Source organism: Pseudorca crassidens, chromosome 12 (genome assembly GCF_039906515.1).
Source record: "Pseudorca crassidens isolate mPseCra1 chromosome 12, mPseCra1.hap1, whole genome shotgun sequence".
NCBI classification, from domain to species: domain Eukaryota; kingdom Metazoa; phylum Chordata; class Mammalia; order Artiodactyla; family Delphinidae; genus Pseudorca; species Pseudorca crassidens.
The window spans coordinates 10654692-10670379 of NC_090307.1; the positions used below are offsets into that span (position 1 = coordinate 10654692).

Below are 15688 nucleotides of genomic sequence, written 5' to 3' on the forward strand. Positions count from 1 at the left end.
CCTGTACTATTCAGTAGGACATTGTTGTTTATCCATTCTATATACAATAGTTTGCATCAGCTAGCCTCAAACTCCCAATCCATCCCTCCCCCACCCCCATCCTCCTGACAACCACAAGTCTGTTCTCTATGTCTCTGAATCTGTTTCTGTTTCATAGGTAAGTTCATTTGTGTCACATTTTAAATTCCACATATAAGTGATATCTTATGGTATTTGTCTTTCTCTTTCTGAGTTACTTCAGTTAGTATGATAATCTCTAGGTTCATCCATGTTGCTGCAAATGGCATTATTTCATTCTTTTTTATGGTTGCATAATATTCCATATCTTTCTTTTCCATTTCCACTAATGGAATGGAATTAATGCAATCCAGGCTCAGATTCTCAAAGTCAAACTGTTACCCTTAGAACTCAACTATTTGTTTTTGAACTCTACCGTCTTTAATTCATACTTATATTGGGTTGGCCAAAAAGTTCGTTCAGGCTTTTTTGTAACATCTTATGGAAAAACCCAAACGAACCTTTTGGCCAACTCAATATTTATTGGTTATTTTAGGTATCAGAGAAGTCTTGAGTGAAATTGAAAAACTCTTTTAATTAAATTTAATTTGGCATGGTGGAAGGATACAATAAAAATAAACCTAAGAATATTGAGAAGGTATACATATGAATAGAAATTTGGAAATTATATGTACTGGTGAAAGACTTCCTAAGATATATTTAAGAGAAAATAATAGATACTCAAAAAGATATGAGGGAAATGTTCAGATTGCAAAATAATAAAGGGAGAGAGAGAGCAACAGAGAGAGGTATTTAGAACAAGTAATTGGTGAAAAGGGTGGGTATGATTTTCCCGACAGCCCATAATAAAGGGAGGGTGTTATATTTAGGAGTTTTTTATGTTAATTATCTGTGCAAAATATCCTGAATTTTGTTTTTAAAGGTTTATTTCGCTTGACTGTCTCTGAATCTGCATCTGTTGGGATGTCGATTGGAAAAATCATGGCATATGATAATGACATAGGAGAGAATGCAGAAATGGATTACAGCATAGAAGATGATTCAAAAACGTTCGATGTCATTACTAATAATGAGACCCAAGAAGGAATAATTATATTAAAAAAGGTAGATGCATTAAAATTATTTGTTTTGCATAATAATGCAAAATCAAATCAGAAATGCATATATATTTTGTGTAACCAGTTAGTTTTTGCTTTGTTACGTAATTAAAATAAGACCCTGTGATTTAGTTTAGGGAGCAAAAGAAAAGATATATTATATGTGCTTTTATAAAAAATTCTAAGATATTTCATTTTTTAGAATATTAACATATATGATTATTACCTACATCTTAGTATTAATTACAAATAATAATATACAAATAGCTAATTATCAGTTTTATGCAAGATACTTCTGAAAACATAAAGAAAAAAGCTCAGTTATTTATATTTTATATCTATATATTTCAAATATAATTGATGTGAGAGTTAATTGTTACCGAGATCTTTTGAATTATATTGTAGAGTAGTTTTTTTTAAAAGATTTTAATACACAGGGGAAACTTTTTGAAATTATCTTAAATAACAGGAAATTAATTCTCAACTCCATATTTATACTCAGAAAAGTATACTTTTAATCCTAGATAAAAAATATAATTATTAACCCAAAACATTTTATAATAGACATAAATAACAAAATACACATAGGGATTTGCTACACAACTACTTAATGAAAATATCAGAGGGATCCAAGAACATAAATAGTAAAACCTAACTGGAAAGCAACTGAGACTTAATTTAACAACAAAAACTTTTTTTTCTTAAGTAATTCCTCGGGTCACTGATACCAGTTTTCTGTGTACACTGCATTTCTTTGCAGAGAGTAGACTTTGAGCACCAGAACCACTATCGTATTAGAGCAAAAGTTAAAAACCGCCGAGTTGATGAGCAGCTCAGGAAATACCATACTGAAGCTTCCACCACTTTCATCAAGATCCAGGTGGAAGATGTTGATGAACCTCCTGTTTTCCTCCTCCCGTATTACTTATTTGAAATCTTTGAAGGAAGCCCGTACGGATCATTTGTAGGCACCGTCTCTGCCACAGATCCAGATCAGAGGAAATCTCCTATCAGGTATGTCTGGAAGGCCAGCTTTGCATTAGTAAATGAGGGAACACAGATTAGCTTGAAAATAAAATTTCATATTAATGTAACAAGGATATATCTAGATCTGTATTTCTCTCTAAGGTACTTATAAAATTTGCAACAGTTTAAACAAGTTGAAACAGGAAGCCTCACTATTGGTTAAGATGCAGTGAAATAAGAACTTGAAAACGTGCAAGAAAGAGGCAATCACCAACTAAAATTAGATACAGTCAACTCTCTATTAATTGGGGTAAGAAGGTGAGGGAAAAGAAACCCTTGATTATGCCGAATTAGAGCAGAAACAAAGCTGATCACAATGTGGTTCATCTAAACACTGTTTAATTAAAATGATATTCAAAAATAAACTAAGCTTTTATAGGGTACTGCTAAAGGAGTAAAAGTGAAGTAAGTCCAATCAATTAGAAATAAATTTCTGTGTTGCAATTAAACAATATTTACCATCTATTAAATTAGTCTGTTATATTCAGGTAGTATATTTTCTTTCTGTTTTTTTTTGTATTTGCATCATAGTTCTGGTTAAAAATAAAAGCAAAACCTTTTACATGTTTCCTTCCACCACCTTCCCTTGCTCATCCATTTTCCATACTTTACAGTCCAGGGACTTACACAAACTTCCATATATTTATTAAGGTGCTGGGTACTGCTTTGCTCTTTGGAAGAGCTACTGACACAAAGAAGAGCTTCTTTAAATTTCTGAGAGAGACGATGCTCCCACTTTTCCACTGTAATTCCTAATCATAAAATGCTGCCTTCTAATATGTAGATACAGTTCCTATTTATTAGCAGGAACTTTAATAATGAATATAAGTATATATGTGTGTGTATATACAAGTCAGTAAATTAATTGTTTAGATTTTAAAGAGTATATTAACCTGTTTGTTTTTCTGACAATACTAAAGAATACATAATTTTAAAAAATGCTTTCATGATTGAATCTTTCATTATATTATTCTTTATAATAATAAAATTGTAGAAACAATTTAAATATCTAATCTCAGTGGTGTAAATAAGGCAATGAATGATGAATGCTTTCTAATGATGCTTATGAACATAAAGACATGGCATGATTCTTTAAAAATAATACAAAATCAAAAATAATAATAATAATAAAAAATCATTAGAGTCGTATGTTTACTACAAGTAAAATATTATGTAAAATAAATGAGAAAAATAAGTGAGCACACCCAAATATTAACAGAGGTTGTGTTTTTTTGGTTTTGTTTTTTAATTTAATTTAATTTATTTTTTATACAGCAGGTTCTTATTAATCATCAATTTTATACACATCAGTGTATACATGTCAATCCCAATCTCCCAATTCATCACACCACCACACCCACCTGCCCGCCACTTTCCCTCCTTGGTGTCCATATGTTTGTTCTCTACATCTGTGTCTCAATTTCTGCCCTACAAACTGGTTCATCTGTACCATTTTTCTAGGTTCCACATACATGCGTTAATATACGATATTTGTTTTTCTCTTTCTGACTTACTTCACTCTGTATGACAGTCTCTAGGTCCATCCGCGTCTCTACAAATGACCCAGTTTCATTCCTTTTTATGGCTGAGTAATATTCCATTGTATATATGTACCACATATTCTTTATCCATTCGTCTGTTGATGGGCATTTAGGTTGCTTCCATGACCTGGCTATTGTAAATAGTGCTGCAATGAACATTGGGGTGCATGTGTCTTTTTGAATTATGGTTTTCTCTGGGTATATGCCCAGTAGTGGGATTGCTGGGTCATACGGTAGTTCTATTTGTAGTTTTTTAAGGAACCTCCTTACTGTTCTCCATACTGGCTGTATCAATTTACATTCCCACCAACAGTGCAAGAGGGTTCCCTTTTCTCCACACCCTCTCCAGCATTTGTTGTTTGTAGATTTTCTGATGATGCCCATTCTAACTGGTGTGAGGTGATACCTCATTGTAGTTTTGATTTGCATTTCTCTAATAATTAGTGATGTTGAGCAGCTTTTCATGTGCTTCTTGGCCATCTGTATGTCTTCTTTGGAGAAATTTCTATTTAGGTCTTCTGCCCATTTATGGAATGGGTTGTTTGTTTTTTTAATATTGAACAGCATGAGTTATTTATATATTTTGGAGATTAATCCTTTGTCTGTTGATTCATTTGCAAATATTTTCTCCAATTCTGAGGGTTGTCTTTTTGTTTTATTTATGGTTTCCTTTGCTGTGCAAAAGCTTTGAAGTTTCTTTAGGTCCCATTTGTTTATTTTTGTTTTTATTTCCATTACTCTAGGAGGTGGATCAAAAAAGATCTTGCTGTGATTTATGTCAGAGTGTTCTTCCTATGTTTTCCTCTAAGAGTTTTATAGTGCCTGATCTCACATTTAGGTCTCTAATCCATTTTGAGTTTATTTTTATATATGGTGTTAGTGACTGTTCCAATTTCATTCTTTTACATGTAGCTGTCCAGTTTTCCCAGCACCACTTACTGAACAGACTGTCTTTTCTCCACTGTATATCCTTGCCTCCTTTGTCATAGATTAGTTGACCATAGGTGCGTGGGTTTACCTCTTGGCTTTCTATCTTGTTCTATTGATCTATGTTCCTGTTTTTGTGCCAGTACCATATTGTCTTGATTACTGTAGATTTGTAGTATAGTCTGAAGTCAGGGAGTCTGATTCCTCCAGCTCCGTTTTCTTCCCTCAATACAGCTTTGGCTTTTCAGGGTCTTTTGTGTCTACATACAGATTTTAAGATTTTTTGTTCTAGTTCTGTAAAAAATGCCATTGATAATTTGATAGGGATAGCATTGAATCTGTAGATTGCTCTGGGTAGTATAGTCATTTTCACAATATTGATTCTTCCAATCCAAGAACATGATATAGCTCTCCATCTGTTGGTATCCTCTTTAATTTCTTTCATCAGTGTCTTATAGTTTTCTGCATACAGGTCTTTTGTCTCCCTAGGTAGGTTTATTCCTAGGTATTTGATTCTTTTTGTTACAATAGTAAATGGGAGTGTTTCCTTAATTTCTCTCTCAGATTTTTCATCATTAGTGTATAGGAATGCCAATTTTGTATCCTGCAACTTTACCAAATAATTTTGTATCCTGCAACTTTACCAAATTCATTGACTAGCTCTAGTAGTTTTCTGGTGACATCTTTAGGATTCTCTATGTATAGTATCATGGCATCTTTCACAAGTGGAAGAGGCTGTCTTTAAACATCTTTCACCTGTGCATTGTAAAATTATGTACTTTAAAATTCTTGAAAGATCTGGTGGAGTTGCACCTACTTGGGAATCTCTAGGCTTTGTATATGGGCTTGGCTATTATGTGCCTCAGTTTTTCTTCTGGGAAGTGGGAATAGTAGAGGCGTACAAAGATTAAGAACCTGATATAAAGACATCCTTATATGTATGGAAGAATCTTTTGTTTCTATCATTCTGTCACGAGCTCTTAGCAATGAGAAAACATTACATAGCCACATTCTATTCACTCAGCATTTTTAGAGGAATGAAGAGTCTTTAAAAAAGGAACTGTGAAGCAAACCAAAGATTAAAACTTTATTTTTTAAGCTTTTAGTTCAAGCTCTTTCTAATATGTATTACACACTTCTTTCCTTTCTTAAATGGTGTGTATTCACTATTATTTTAAATGTTACTGATGACTCAGGGTCATAATTTTTTAAAACTTTTATAAGGAAATAATCTCAAACTTTTGGTTGGTTTTATTTGGAATGGTGTATTATAGAAACAGGATACTCTCTACCCTTACTACAAAATATTAAACTACTGTTTCATTTTGTCAACAAATCTAAGTAGGAAATGTGACCACTTGTGGATATGTAAGCAAATTGCTTATAAAGGTTTAAAAATGAGTAGAGCTAAAACCGAATTCTTTTAAAGCTTAATTCTTTGTAGTTTCTGTTTTAATTTTCCCCTCAACACCAACCTACAAATTAGGGTGATATTTTTAGAGAACTGTCAATTCAAGATTAAAATATTCTCATCTTTTGCCACATAATTATGGTAAATCTCATTGATGTCTTATCAAAATCTTTAGGAATATATATGCAATGAGAAGGCATCACTGAACCCTAGTTATTACTCTTCTTTAATTTTAATTATTGATCATTTGCAAGCAGATAAGACATGCTGAGTACTTCAAAGTCTTCTTTCATTGTGGAATTTGAGATTATTTTCCGGGCTTTTGCATGAGAGAATTCTATTATCTGGCTTCTTTCCATGCATGATCTAATAATAGCACATTACACCTACTATCCTTACTTCCTCACTTTCAGGAGATATGTTTATATATGTATATATGTTTATATATGTATATATATAGATATGTTTATATGTGTATACACACACATATATATGTATATAAATATATGTAATAAATACATACTTTATTTTTATTAGATATTATCTAATTATTTCCTTAAATAAAAACAAACATTTCTCATATGTCAGCAATCAAGTAACTATAATATGATGCACAGATTTAGAAAGTAACTATGTGGTGTAACAAGGAGACTCAGCAGCCTAAACTGAGAATTTGTTTTACATTGCTTCAAAGGAAAAAATAGGTTCACAAGCTTTCATTTTTACCCCCGTTTATTTGTACTTCTCTTCATTTTGCAAAAGACATTTGCCATTTCTTTTTAACCAAGTCATTCACTTATGAAAATTCTCTTCTGGGAATAAGAATGAGTGACATGTGTCTAGATTTCACACGTGTCAATTGAAATCTAGAACTGTTTTAGGTTTTTGGTGTTTTTTGTTTCTGTCTCCATTGAGTTGAATCTTAAATGTAGAATGCATCTTTCTGAAAATTGTTCAGCATTGCATTAGCTGTGTAGAGTGTGGACCTGATAATATTTTATTGCTTAAAAAGAGTGTTATACACTCTTTAAAGAGTATTATATGGGGAAAATAATTAAATTAAGGAGTTATTTTTGTGTGTGCAGGTATTCTATTACCAGAAGCAAAGTGTTCAGTATTGATGACAATGGTACAGTCTTCACAACTAACCCTCTTGATCGAGAGATTAGTGCTTGGTATAACCTAAGTGTTACAGCCACAGAAAAATGTAAGTACTCATTTGGGAACCATATATTGGTTCCCCATATTTTTTAAACCATTCAGTAATCTCTAAACATAGAGACAAAAGCTAAAGTGTTGCTGAAATTAGAATTAAATGGTATTTTATATGTCAATTCATACATGTGTATTTAATTTATTATTTTAAATTCAAAATGTCTGCACATTCTTACTACATCTTATTTATATACTTACCACTAAATATCTTCATTTTTATTATGGCAATAAATAATGTTTAATGCAAGAAATAAATCATGGAAAATTCAGAAAAACGCAAGAAATAAACAAAAAATCCCTTGAAATTCTAAGAACTTTTAATTATATAATTATATGTTCTTACCATATTTTTCATGAATGCATTTTTAAATCAATTTTTAAAAATTGAATATAAATTTTGTAAGTTTTTTCAAACTGGATATATAAAATATTGCCCAGTAAAATGTGTTCAAATTAAACTCATTGTGTCAGCAGTGCTGATAGTCACATCTTTAATAATCAGTAGTGACCAGTTTTTTTCCACAGAGAAGCAGATGATTCCATTTTCAGGTTGCAAAACATAGATAAAATCATCCCAGTTTAACACTTAGATTGTGTCTTCAGAATTCTCAATCAGAATTAGATCAACCATATTCATTCAGGCTCAAAAGAATAGATAGAACACAATGGAAAGGATTATCAAAATCTTCCCTATTACTTAGTCAATGGTTTTAATATAGTACAGTAAAGGATTCAATTTGTGAGTTTTCAATATTTTAGATTGCATCCTTTCAAAACTGATTTTGCATAGAATTTTAGTAATCGTGTTTACTTTCTTGGCTTGTTCTTTGAAAGTCTTTGAACATATATCTCACTACTCACCTTATTGAGCAGTAGGCTGATGAGACGGTGGAGTACAAAGCATCTCTTGCATACTTTTTGTCATACATTGAATAGCTCTTTGGAAACTGCAGAAAGACTGGGTCTGGGTTTTGAATTTTCTGTTTAACTAAACGATAAATGATGGGGAGCAAATATTGCAGGGGAGTAAATGCCTGCTGCACAGAAGAAACGCCAAGGCTTTTGGTGTCAGAAAACACAAAGATGTTTGTCTAAAAGCAAGAAACTTTTATTCATTGCATATTTCTGAGAACAAATTATTTATATCATTACTTACAAGACTGCTGAGAAAAGAATTCAAATCAGTTCAAAGGAGGACTGGACATCTTTGAAAAATGTGTTTCTATGTAAAGTAGCCTTCAACTATTGAAAGAGCATGTTTTAATGAATTTATGTAAATAATTAGCCACTGTAATCTTATTTTATATATAAGGGGAATTTTTTGTAAGACTATATCATTAACTTCTGTTAAATGAGAAGTACTACAATTTAAGTTATTAAAAAGCAGAGTCTTTAAAATGTGTTATTTGTATTGTTAGACATAAATATTGTGTCCTCTTCTCTAAGAGGAAGGAAGGAAAGACTTTTCCCTAATTTTCAACAGGTAGAGTTAAGCCTCTTTTTTTTTTTTAAGTTTGTATTTGCCCTTATGAATTACAATTGCAAATATAATGCTTTGTGATTTTAAAAGAAAGAGCATGTAAGATTATAAATAAAAACACTGAGACCAACAAAAGAAACTCCCTCTCCCCACTCTTCAATGTATGTACCTTCCCATGGCTTTTTAAAATAAAAAAGAAAGATTTAAAATAATGATATACAAATATACAATACCTTATGCTGCAAATTGTTTTTTAGCACTTCACAAAACATCATGTATATTACTTCTAGTTAGTAGATAAATAAAATAATAGTATTTAGTGTTTATTGCTTATTTATATAAGTGATCTTCTAAATGTTTCATATGTATTAATTCATTTAATCTTTATAACAGCTCTATAAGCTTGTTACTAGTATCATTTCCATTTTACAGAAAACCAACTGAGACAAAGAGTGGTAAGCATTTTTCTCAAATTGAGAACCAAGATTAAAATACATTTTTAAAGTTCATGATATTACTACATGTGTTACATTGATGCATTCATTTTTAATAAGCATACACAATTTCATAGTTTGGTGGTAATTTATTTCCCCAATCCCTTTTGGGTTACTTCCAGTTGTTTGGTTGGGATGCAAACAATTCTGGAATAAATAAATTGAATTACAGACGCTGATATATTGGTGCCTTGGACTGTAGCATAGGTTTCCCAAACTAATGACTGGGTCAAAGATATGTGTAGTTTAACTTTTACTATCCATTGCCAGATTAGGTTCTAGAAAGGGCTAACATCCCACTATTTTTAATCCTTCCACCATCACTGGCTCTGTGTTTCATATTTAACACAAGGACTAAATTATCATTCTCCTCATTTCTGGTGAGCAAGCGCCTTTGTGAAAGTTATGATAGAGCAACACATCTCAACTGCAGGCACTTTTACCTCCTAGTACATTTGACCATGTCTGAAGACAATTTAGATCATCACAACTAGAGTGGACGGTGCTCATGTACCTGACTATCTCCTTTACTTTTACTACTTTTCCTCAACAGCTCCTACAGTCCATGGCAGATACAAGGCACTGGATTAACACTGGTTGAGCTGAATGTGTTGAGAACATTTTTTCTAGGCTGTATTGTTAATAAATAGATGAATTATATACCTATCCTGTCCTCAGCTTTTATTCAAGTAAAATAAAAATATACCATGTAGCCTCTAATGCAGTTTTCATGACCATTTTTCCCCTAAAGACAGCATTAGCATTCTTTATTTTCATTCCGTTTATTCAATTTGCAGACAGTATAGAACAGAGTTCTGCAGTCCCTGTGTATGTGCAAGTTCTCGATATCAATGATCATGCTCCTGAGTTCTCCGAATACTATGAGACTTACGTTTGTGAAAATGCAGTCTCTGGTCAGGTAAGAATCCATAATAAATTGCCGACGTCGAAACATTGCCTTGTATTATATAGAATAACTTTTGCTATGTATTCCTCCCACTTTGAAATGATAAAAATAAGCGTTATTTAGCTATATTAATTTCATGCTTTAATGCTGTAAATTCTGTATAATTTAAATTTCTTTCTTTTAAAAAAATATATAAACTTCACATTTTCTGCTTCCAAATTCCTCAAATGTTTGAAAAATCTGCTAACAGTCAGGATTCAAGAGTAAATCCTTTGTACTTTGTCAGTTCAATAAAGAAAAATTATTTTTTGTGATTCCATAGAATAAATAATTTTAATTAACTTTTATTTTTCCATTCATCATGAAGATAAAGATAAAATGATATATAAAATATATCAGACATCAACACAAATGAAGCTCAATTTCAAATGAATTACTAAGTATGTAAAGACTTATGAAAGCATACTCATTTTGAAATAAATTATCATTACTTCACAATTTTTTTCACACATTTTCTCATGTGGAGCTTACCTTTTTTCATTTGTAAAATGTAGAGTTTAAATTAGATTCTTCTTTGAGTGTCTCAGTTCCAGTACACAATAACTTTACATTTTTTTAGGTATCCTATTAAATGTCATAAAACATTTTAAAAACTTATAAACTAGTTTTCAAAATACCGAATAAGTATATATACTATAAAATCAATTATTCTAAGTAGGCTTGAATTTATCAATAAAGCTAGCTGAAGACAATTTGGATTTTACATGGGTCTTAAAATGTCTTGTGAAATTTATTCAGCTAAGTTTATGCTAGAATACGTTTTATTCAAATTTTCAAATCTTGCCTATAAGTATTTCCTAAATATTTTTAAAAATAATAAAAAATGATTATAAATATACAAATGAATTTAAACTTAAAATATCTATTTTAAATGGATTTGTACCCAGGGTTTTTGATAAAGTTTTTGATAAAGTGAAAGGTTAACATAAAACTTTCAGAGACTCTCCACAATGCAGCACACTGTCCTCTAGATCCAAAAGCAAACTGATTTAGAAACCTGTGAACATACAACATAGGATAGAAAGATTCAAAAACAGAATGCAAGTGAACTGGGACCCATCGCTTCTATAGACACTGGGCTTAGACATCTCTTTAAACTTGGTGTTACAAATAGATCTATGCTTAAAAATTTGATATATCTAAATTTCTCAAGCATTTCAAACATAACTGGTTACCTGGACACATCAACAAATAGGCAACTTTTTAAAAAATCACGTAAATAATTCATGTAAATCTAATAAATGATACTTTAAATGTAGTAACTCAGTTGCCTTAAAAGTCACATAATTTGGGGAATAATCAATTTATCTTACAATTTTCTAACCTATACATATTTACATATGTCAGGTAAATTATATTTTTACAATTATTATAAGTAGTACTATATTTTATAGTTATATATGTCAAATTTAAAGTATAAAACTAGTGTGGTTTGTTGTTTTACATACTTTACGTAAATATGAATATATTCAGAGTACCCCATTGATGGGACAATGTAGACTCAAACTTAAAAAAAAATAGGCTTAATTTACTTCATACGCTATACATTTCTTTCTGTAAATGTCCTTGGTGGTAAGTCCACTTACCCAACAAAATTGCATGTTCAGCGGTCTTGACCAGGCTGAGTTGGGCAGAAGATTTGGGAATGCAACATGATTTACACAGTAAAAGACTTAGACCAGAGCTCTAGCTCATGGTGATAAATGCTTCTAGAATAATGCTACCTATGTCCAATGACTACACTGGAACTTTTATCCTAACTCCTCAATTGTCATTTATAATAACAATCATAATTTAAAATGTTTATAAAAACCTTTTGCAACTTTTGCATCATGTGGCAAGATGGAGATATACATTCCTAGTAGGAGCTAGCTCCCTTCACTATTGCATTAGAATCCATTCATGTATTTACTGACTCAGTGGACCTTTCATTCTTTTCACAGACCCTGACTCTTAGGCAAGAACTCAGAAGTCAGTACATTTATAATATAGCAGAATAATCACCTTTTTTGAGAAATGAGTGTTTGTTTTTTCTACTCATTGCTCACTGACAGTGAAAGCATGATCATAAGAATCTTTGGACATTAGGTACAGAGGAAATAATAGCAGAAGGCAGAGCAGTTGAAATTTCCTACAGCACAGTTTTCTGACTTCAGTGTTAAAAAAAACTTCAGTGGCTTTTCCAAAACTAGCACATAAAAGTGCAAAACTCCCTGGCCTCATATTTATCACTGTCTTTGATTTGGTCACAATTTGATCTACCTTGATTTAAAAAAAAAATCTTGTTCATACTCTGAACTGCTTGTTTTTTAAAGCATAGATAACACTTTCTAATTTGTAGTTTTGTTCATATCAACTCTCCTTTCTGAAATGTCTTTATCTAATTCTGTTTAAATTTTAACTATATTGCAAACTGAACTCAAATTTACCATAAGTAATCTAACCAATTTTAAACAAATAAATAATGTTGACAATGTCCCACACATGATTCTAGCAAACACTATAGCATTAACCCATTTAATTCTCAAGAAATATATGAGGAAAATATATTACATGCCTCATTTTCCAGGTGAAGAAACTGAGGCCCAGAGAAGTTACTTCCTAAGAAAAAACAGATATTTTATAACAAGTGCTGGCATCAGAATCCACGCATTTCACCACCATGTTTTTGCTCCCTATCTATACCTAGTTTGAATAGATCTTATACATTTGTCAAACAAGTTGTCTCTAGTTTTGCATGTTTTCTAGATTATAAGATATTTGTGATAAATGAGCAAGTTTATTTTGATATTCTTGATAATAATAATTAGCTGAATATATGAACAGAGCATGAAGACTATGTTTCTTTTAACAATGATACGGTATTTTTCTCTACAATTCTCTGTAGATATACATTTGAATTTATTAGCCTATATGTGATATTTAAAACTTTTAGTGTGTTAAGATCCCTTAAGGAGAGAGGGTAGACAGAGAAAAGACTAAGTCTAAAGACTGAGACCCAGATACTCCGTAGTAAGTACTGGGGGTTGTAAGGAGCAAACCAGGAGAGTATGGGAGCCTAGAAACCAAATAAAGAAAGTGTTCCAAGGGGGAGGGAGTTATTACCTTTTTTATTTACTGCTTACAGTCAGGTAAAAGCAGAAAAGAAAAGGTCCATTCGAATTCAACAATTTGGGACTTACTAGAATATTTGTAGGTAAGAAAGTATATGATGTCACCCAGGAAGAAAATATAAAGTGAGAATATGAAAGAACATAGGGCAGAGCCTTTGGGAACAGCAATATTTAAGGATTTGCTAAAGGAAGAGAAGCCTGCAAAAGATACTAAGTAGGTGTGACCAGTGAGGTAAAAAGGAAACAAAAAGATTTTTGATGTGGACATGCATAGAGGTGATAGTTTTTGAAGGAAGAAGTATCAATAGCCTCCATTCCCACTATTTCAGGGGAAAAAACAGCTCTCACAGTTCACCATTTGGTCATTTACTTAAAAAAATGTATTTTATAAACAATTCACAGCTATATAAAGAGACAGTGCCAAACAACTTTATTAAAATGTGGCAAACCAAAATTGCACCGGACGCTTGTTAAGGATGCCAAGGAAGATGTTATTCAAGATTATTACAAAAGGTTGAGACTATTGCAGTAGGGGAGAGAGAACTTAAATCTATTGAAACCAAAAGCAGGAGAGTTTTTAAACACTGGTGTGAGCTAGTGAAAACGTCCTGGAGGGCACGTCAGCAGAGAGGTTGGTCAATGTGATTAGACCATCTACGTTTGCTGATTGACTCTTGCAGAAGTTAGGCTCCCGATCTCCCATAGAGACCGGGAGATAGGGGCCCTGTCTTTCTTGATGATTACATTTCAGAGGAATGGTTTCCAGGTCCTTGAGAAAGACCATCTGTCATTATAAAGTGAGAAAAGGCTGGGAGAAGATTTATCTCTATTCCAAAGGGACAGAGAAAGATTTTGTGATTAGAAGTTTTCTAGTGTAATTGTTCTAAGAAAATGTACATCAGGAGTCTCTAGTCAGGAAGAAATTTGTCTGAAACTGAGTCAAGCTGAGGGGAATGTTATGACCCTCCTGATCAAATGTTAATAAAATGCAAACATGGCAAATACATATTTGTCAATATATAATACTTTGAGAAGTTTTAAAAAATCTTTTACAGCTCATATTTTTGCTGGAGAATAGCTATCTTCTTTGTTCCATGATTGCAGAGCATTTAATCTTTAGATTTATAAAAAGCAAATAGCATAATCAATCTACTTAAAAAGAAATATTCTATTGCATCCTTTTCCTTCCAGGTGCATTTGGATACATTCTGTCTTCACCAATTTTCAGGATAAATCAAATAGATTTTGCTGCAAAATTTTTATATAGATGAAAAAACACTGTCACATTTAATTTTAGCAAAACAGAACAGCCCAGATTCTCATTAAAAAATATTCTGTAAGGAAGTCCTTCCTATTGAATGACTAAAAGGATGATTACTTTATCCTTAGAATCATATTGTTCACTCATTGATTCTTGATTTTGAAAATATTCATGTGTTCTGTCTTCATCTGAGGACTCACAGTCTAAAGCTTTGTTTACATGATCAGTTTCACCATCTTCTTGAGTCTATAGTGCTGGCTTCTGCTTTTGGTATTCATCTTCTAATTCACCTAAGAACTGTGAAATATCTTCCTCTGGCAATTTTATTTTCTTTGTCATTATGGATGTAAAATTTTAAATTTGAATTTTCTACTGTTTTTAATGAAGAACAATATCAGACTAAAAAGTTAGTGTATCATTGCTTTTATATCTTTTTTGAAAGATGATGCAATACTTTGAGCAATACATTTACAAAGAAGAGAAGGGTGCAATGGGAAAATTTATTTTATTGTTGCATCAACCTTCTAGACCATTCATCATACAAGTTTTATATAAGTTTTGAAAAGCACATTGGGAAAACTTTATGAGTAATGGTGAAATTTGTAGGATGATGAAATAGGCATAAAAAGAATCATATCACTAAGTTCTTATAATGTATCCTAGATCTATAAAAGTATCCAGTGTGACCATTCAGTAATTGAAGATAGGGTTAATTTATTTATTTAAAGATAAATTGATATTTCTTTATTATTTGGACACTTCTAAGAATTAAAAAAATGAAATACCAATGTTTAGAAATAAGTAAAACTGCTCAAAAAGTAACACAAATACTAATTTTTGGTTCCATGAACTCTAAAACTATACTGAGAGTTAAACTCTGCTGTGGAAGAAAAATGTCCATTGGATGCAGTGGCATAGAGTTCTCTTGTGACTTGCTAAGAGTTTACATGTAAACCAACATTGAAGATCTATGAAATTCTATATTTTTATAATTTTAGAGATGTGTATATTATGCTTCAAAAATTTAGGTAACTCTTTCAGCATCATATAGCTTATAAGTGGTTAAGCAGGAATTATTTGTGTCAATCTCCAAGAATGATGCTCATTTTAACTATGCCCTTCTAATCATAAAGACTAG

At 31.6% G+C, this 15688-nt stretch overlaps 1 protein-coding gene across 4 annotated transcripts in view; it reads left to right on the forward strand.

Moving 5' to 3' along the window:
• Nucleotides 1–15688, forward strand: part of CDH19 (cadherin 19) — an 86757-nt gene that overhangs the window by 44619 nt on the left and 26450 nt on the right. For all 4 annotated transcript variants that reach the window (XM_067698875.1, XM_067698876.1, XM_067698877.1 and 1 more), the window contains exons 7-10: nt 941–1122; nt 1876–2129; nt 7106–7227; nt 10007–10128. In XM_067698875.1, the coding sequence (XP_067554976.1) occupies nt 941–1122; nt 1876–2129; nt 7106–7227; nt 10007–10128 (680 nt within the window). The remainder of the gene's footprint in view (nt 1–940; nt 1123–1875; nt 2130–7105; nt 7228–10006; nt 10129–15688) is intronic.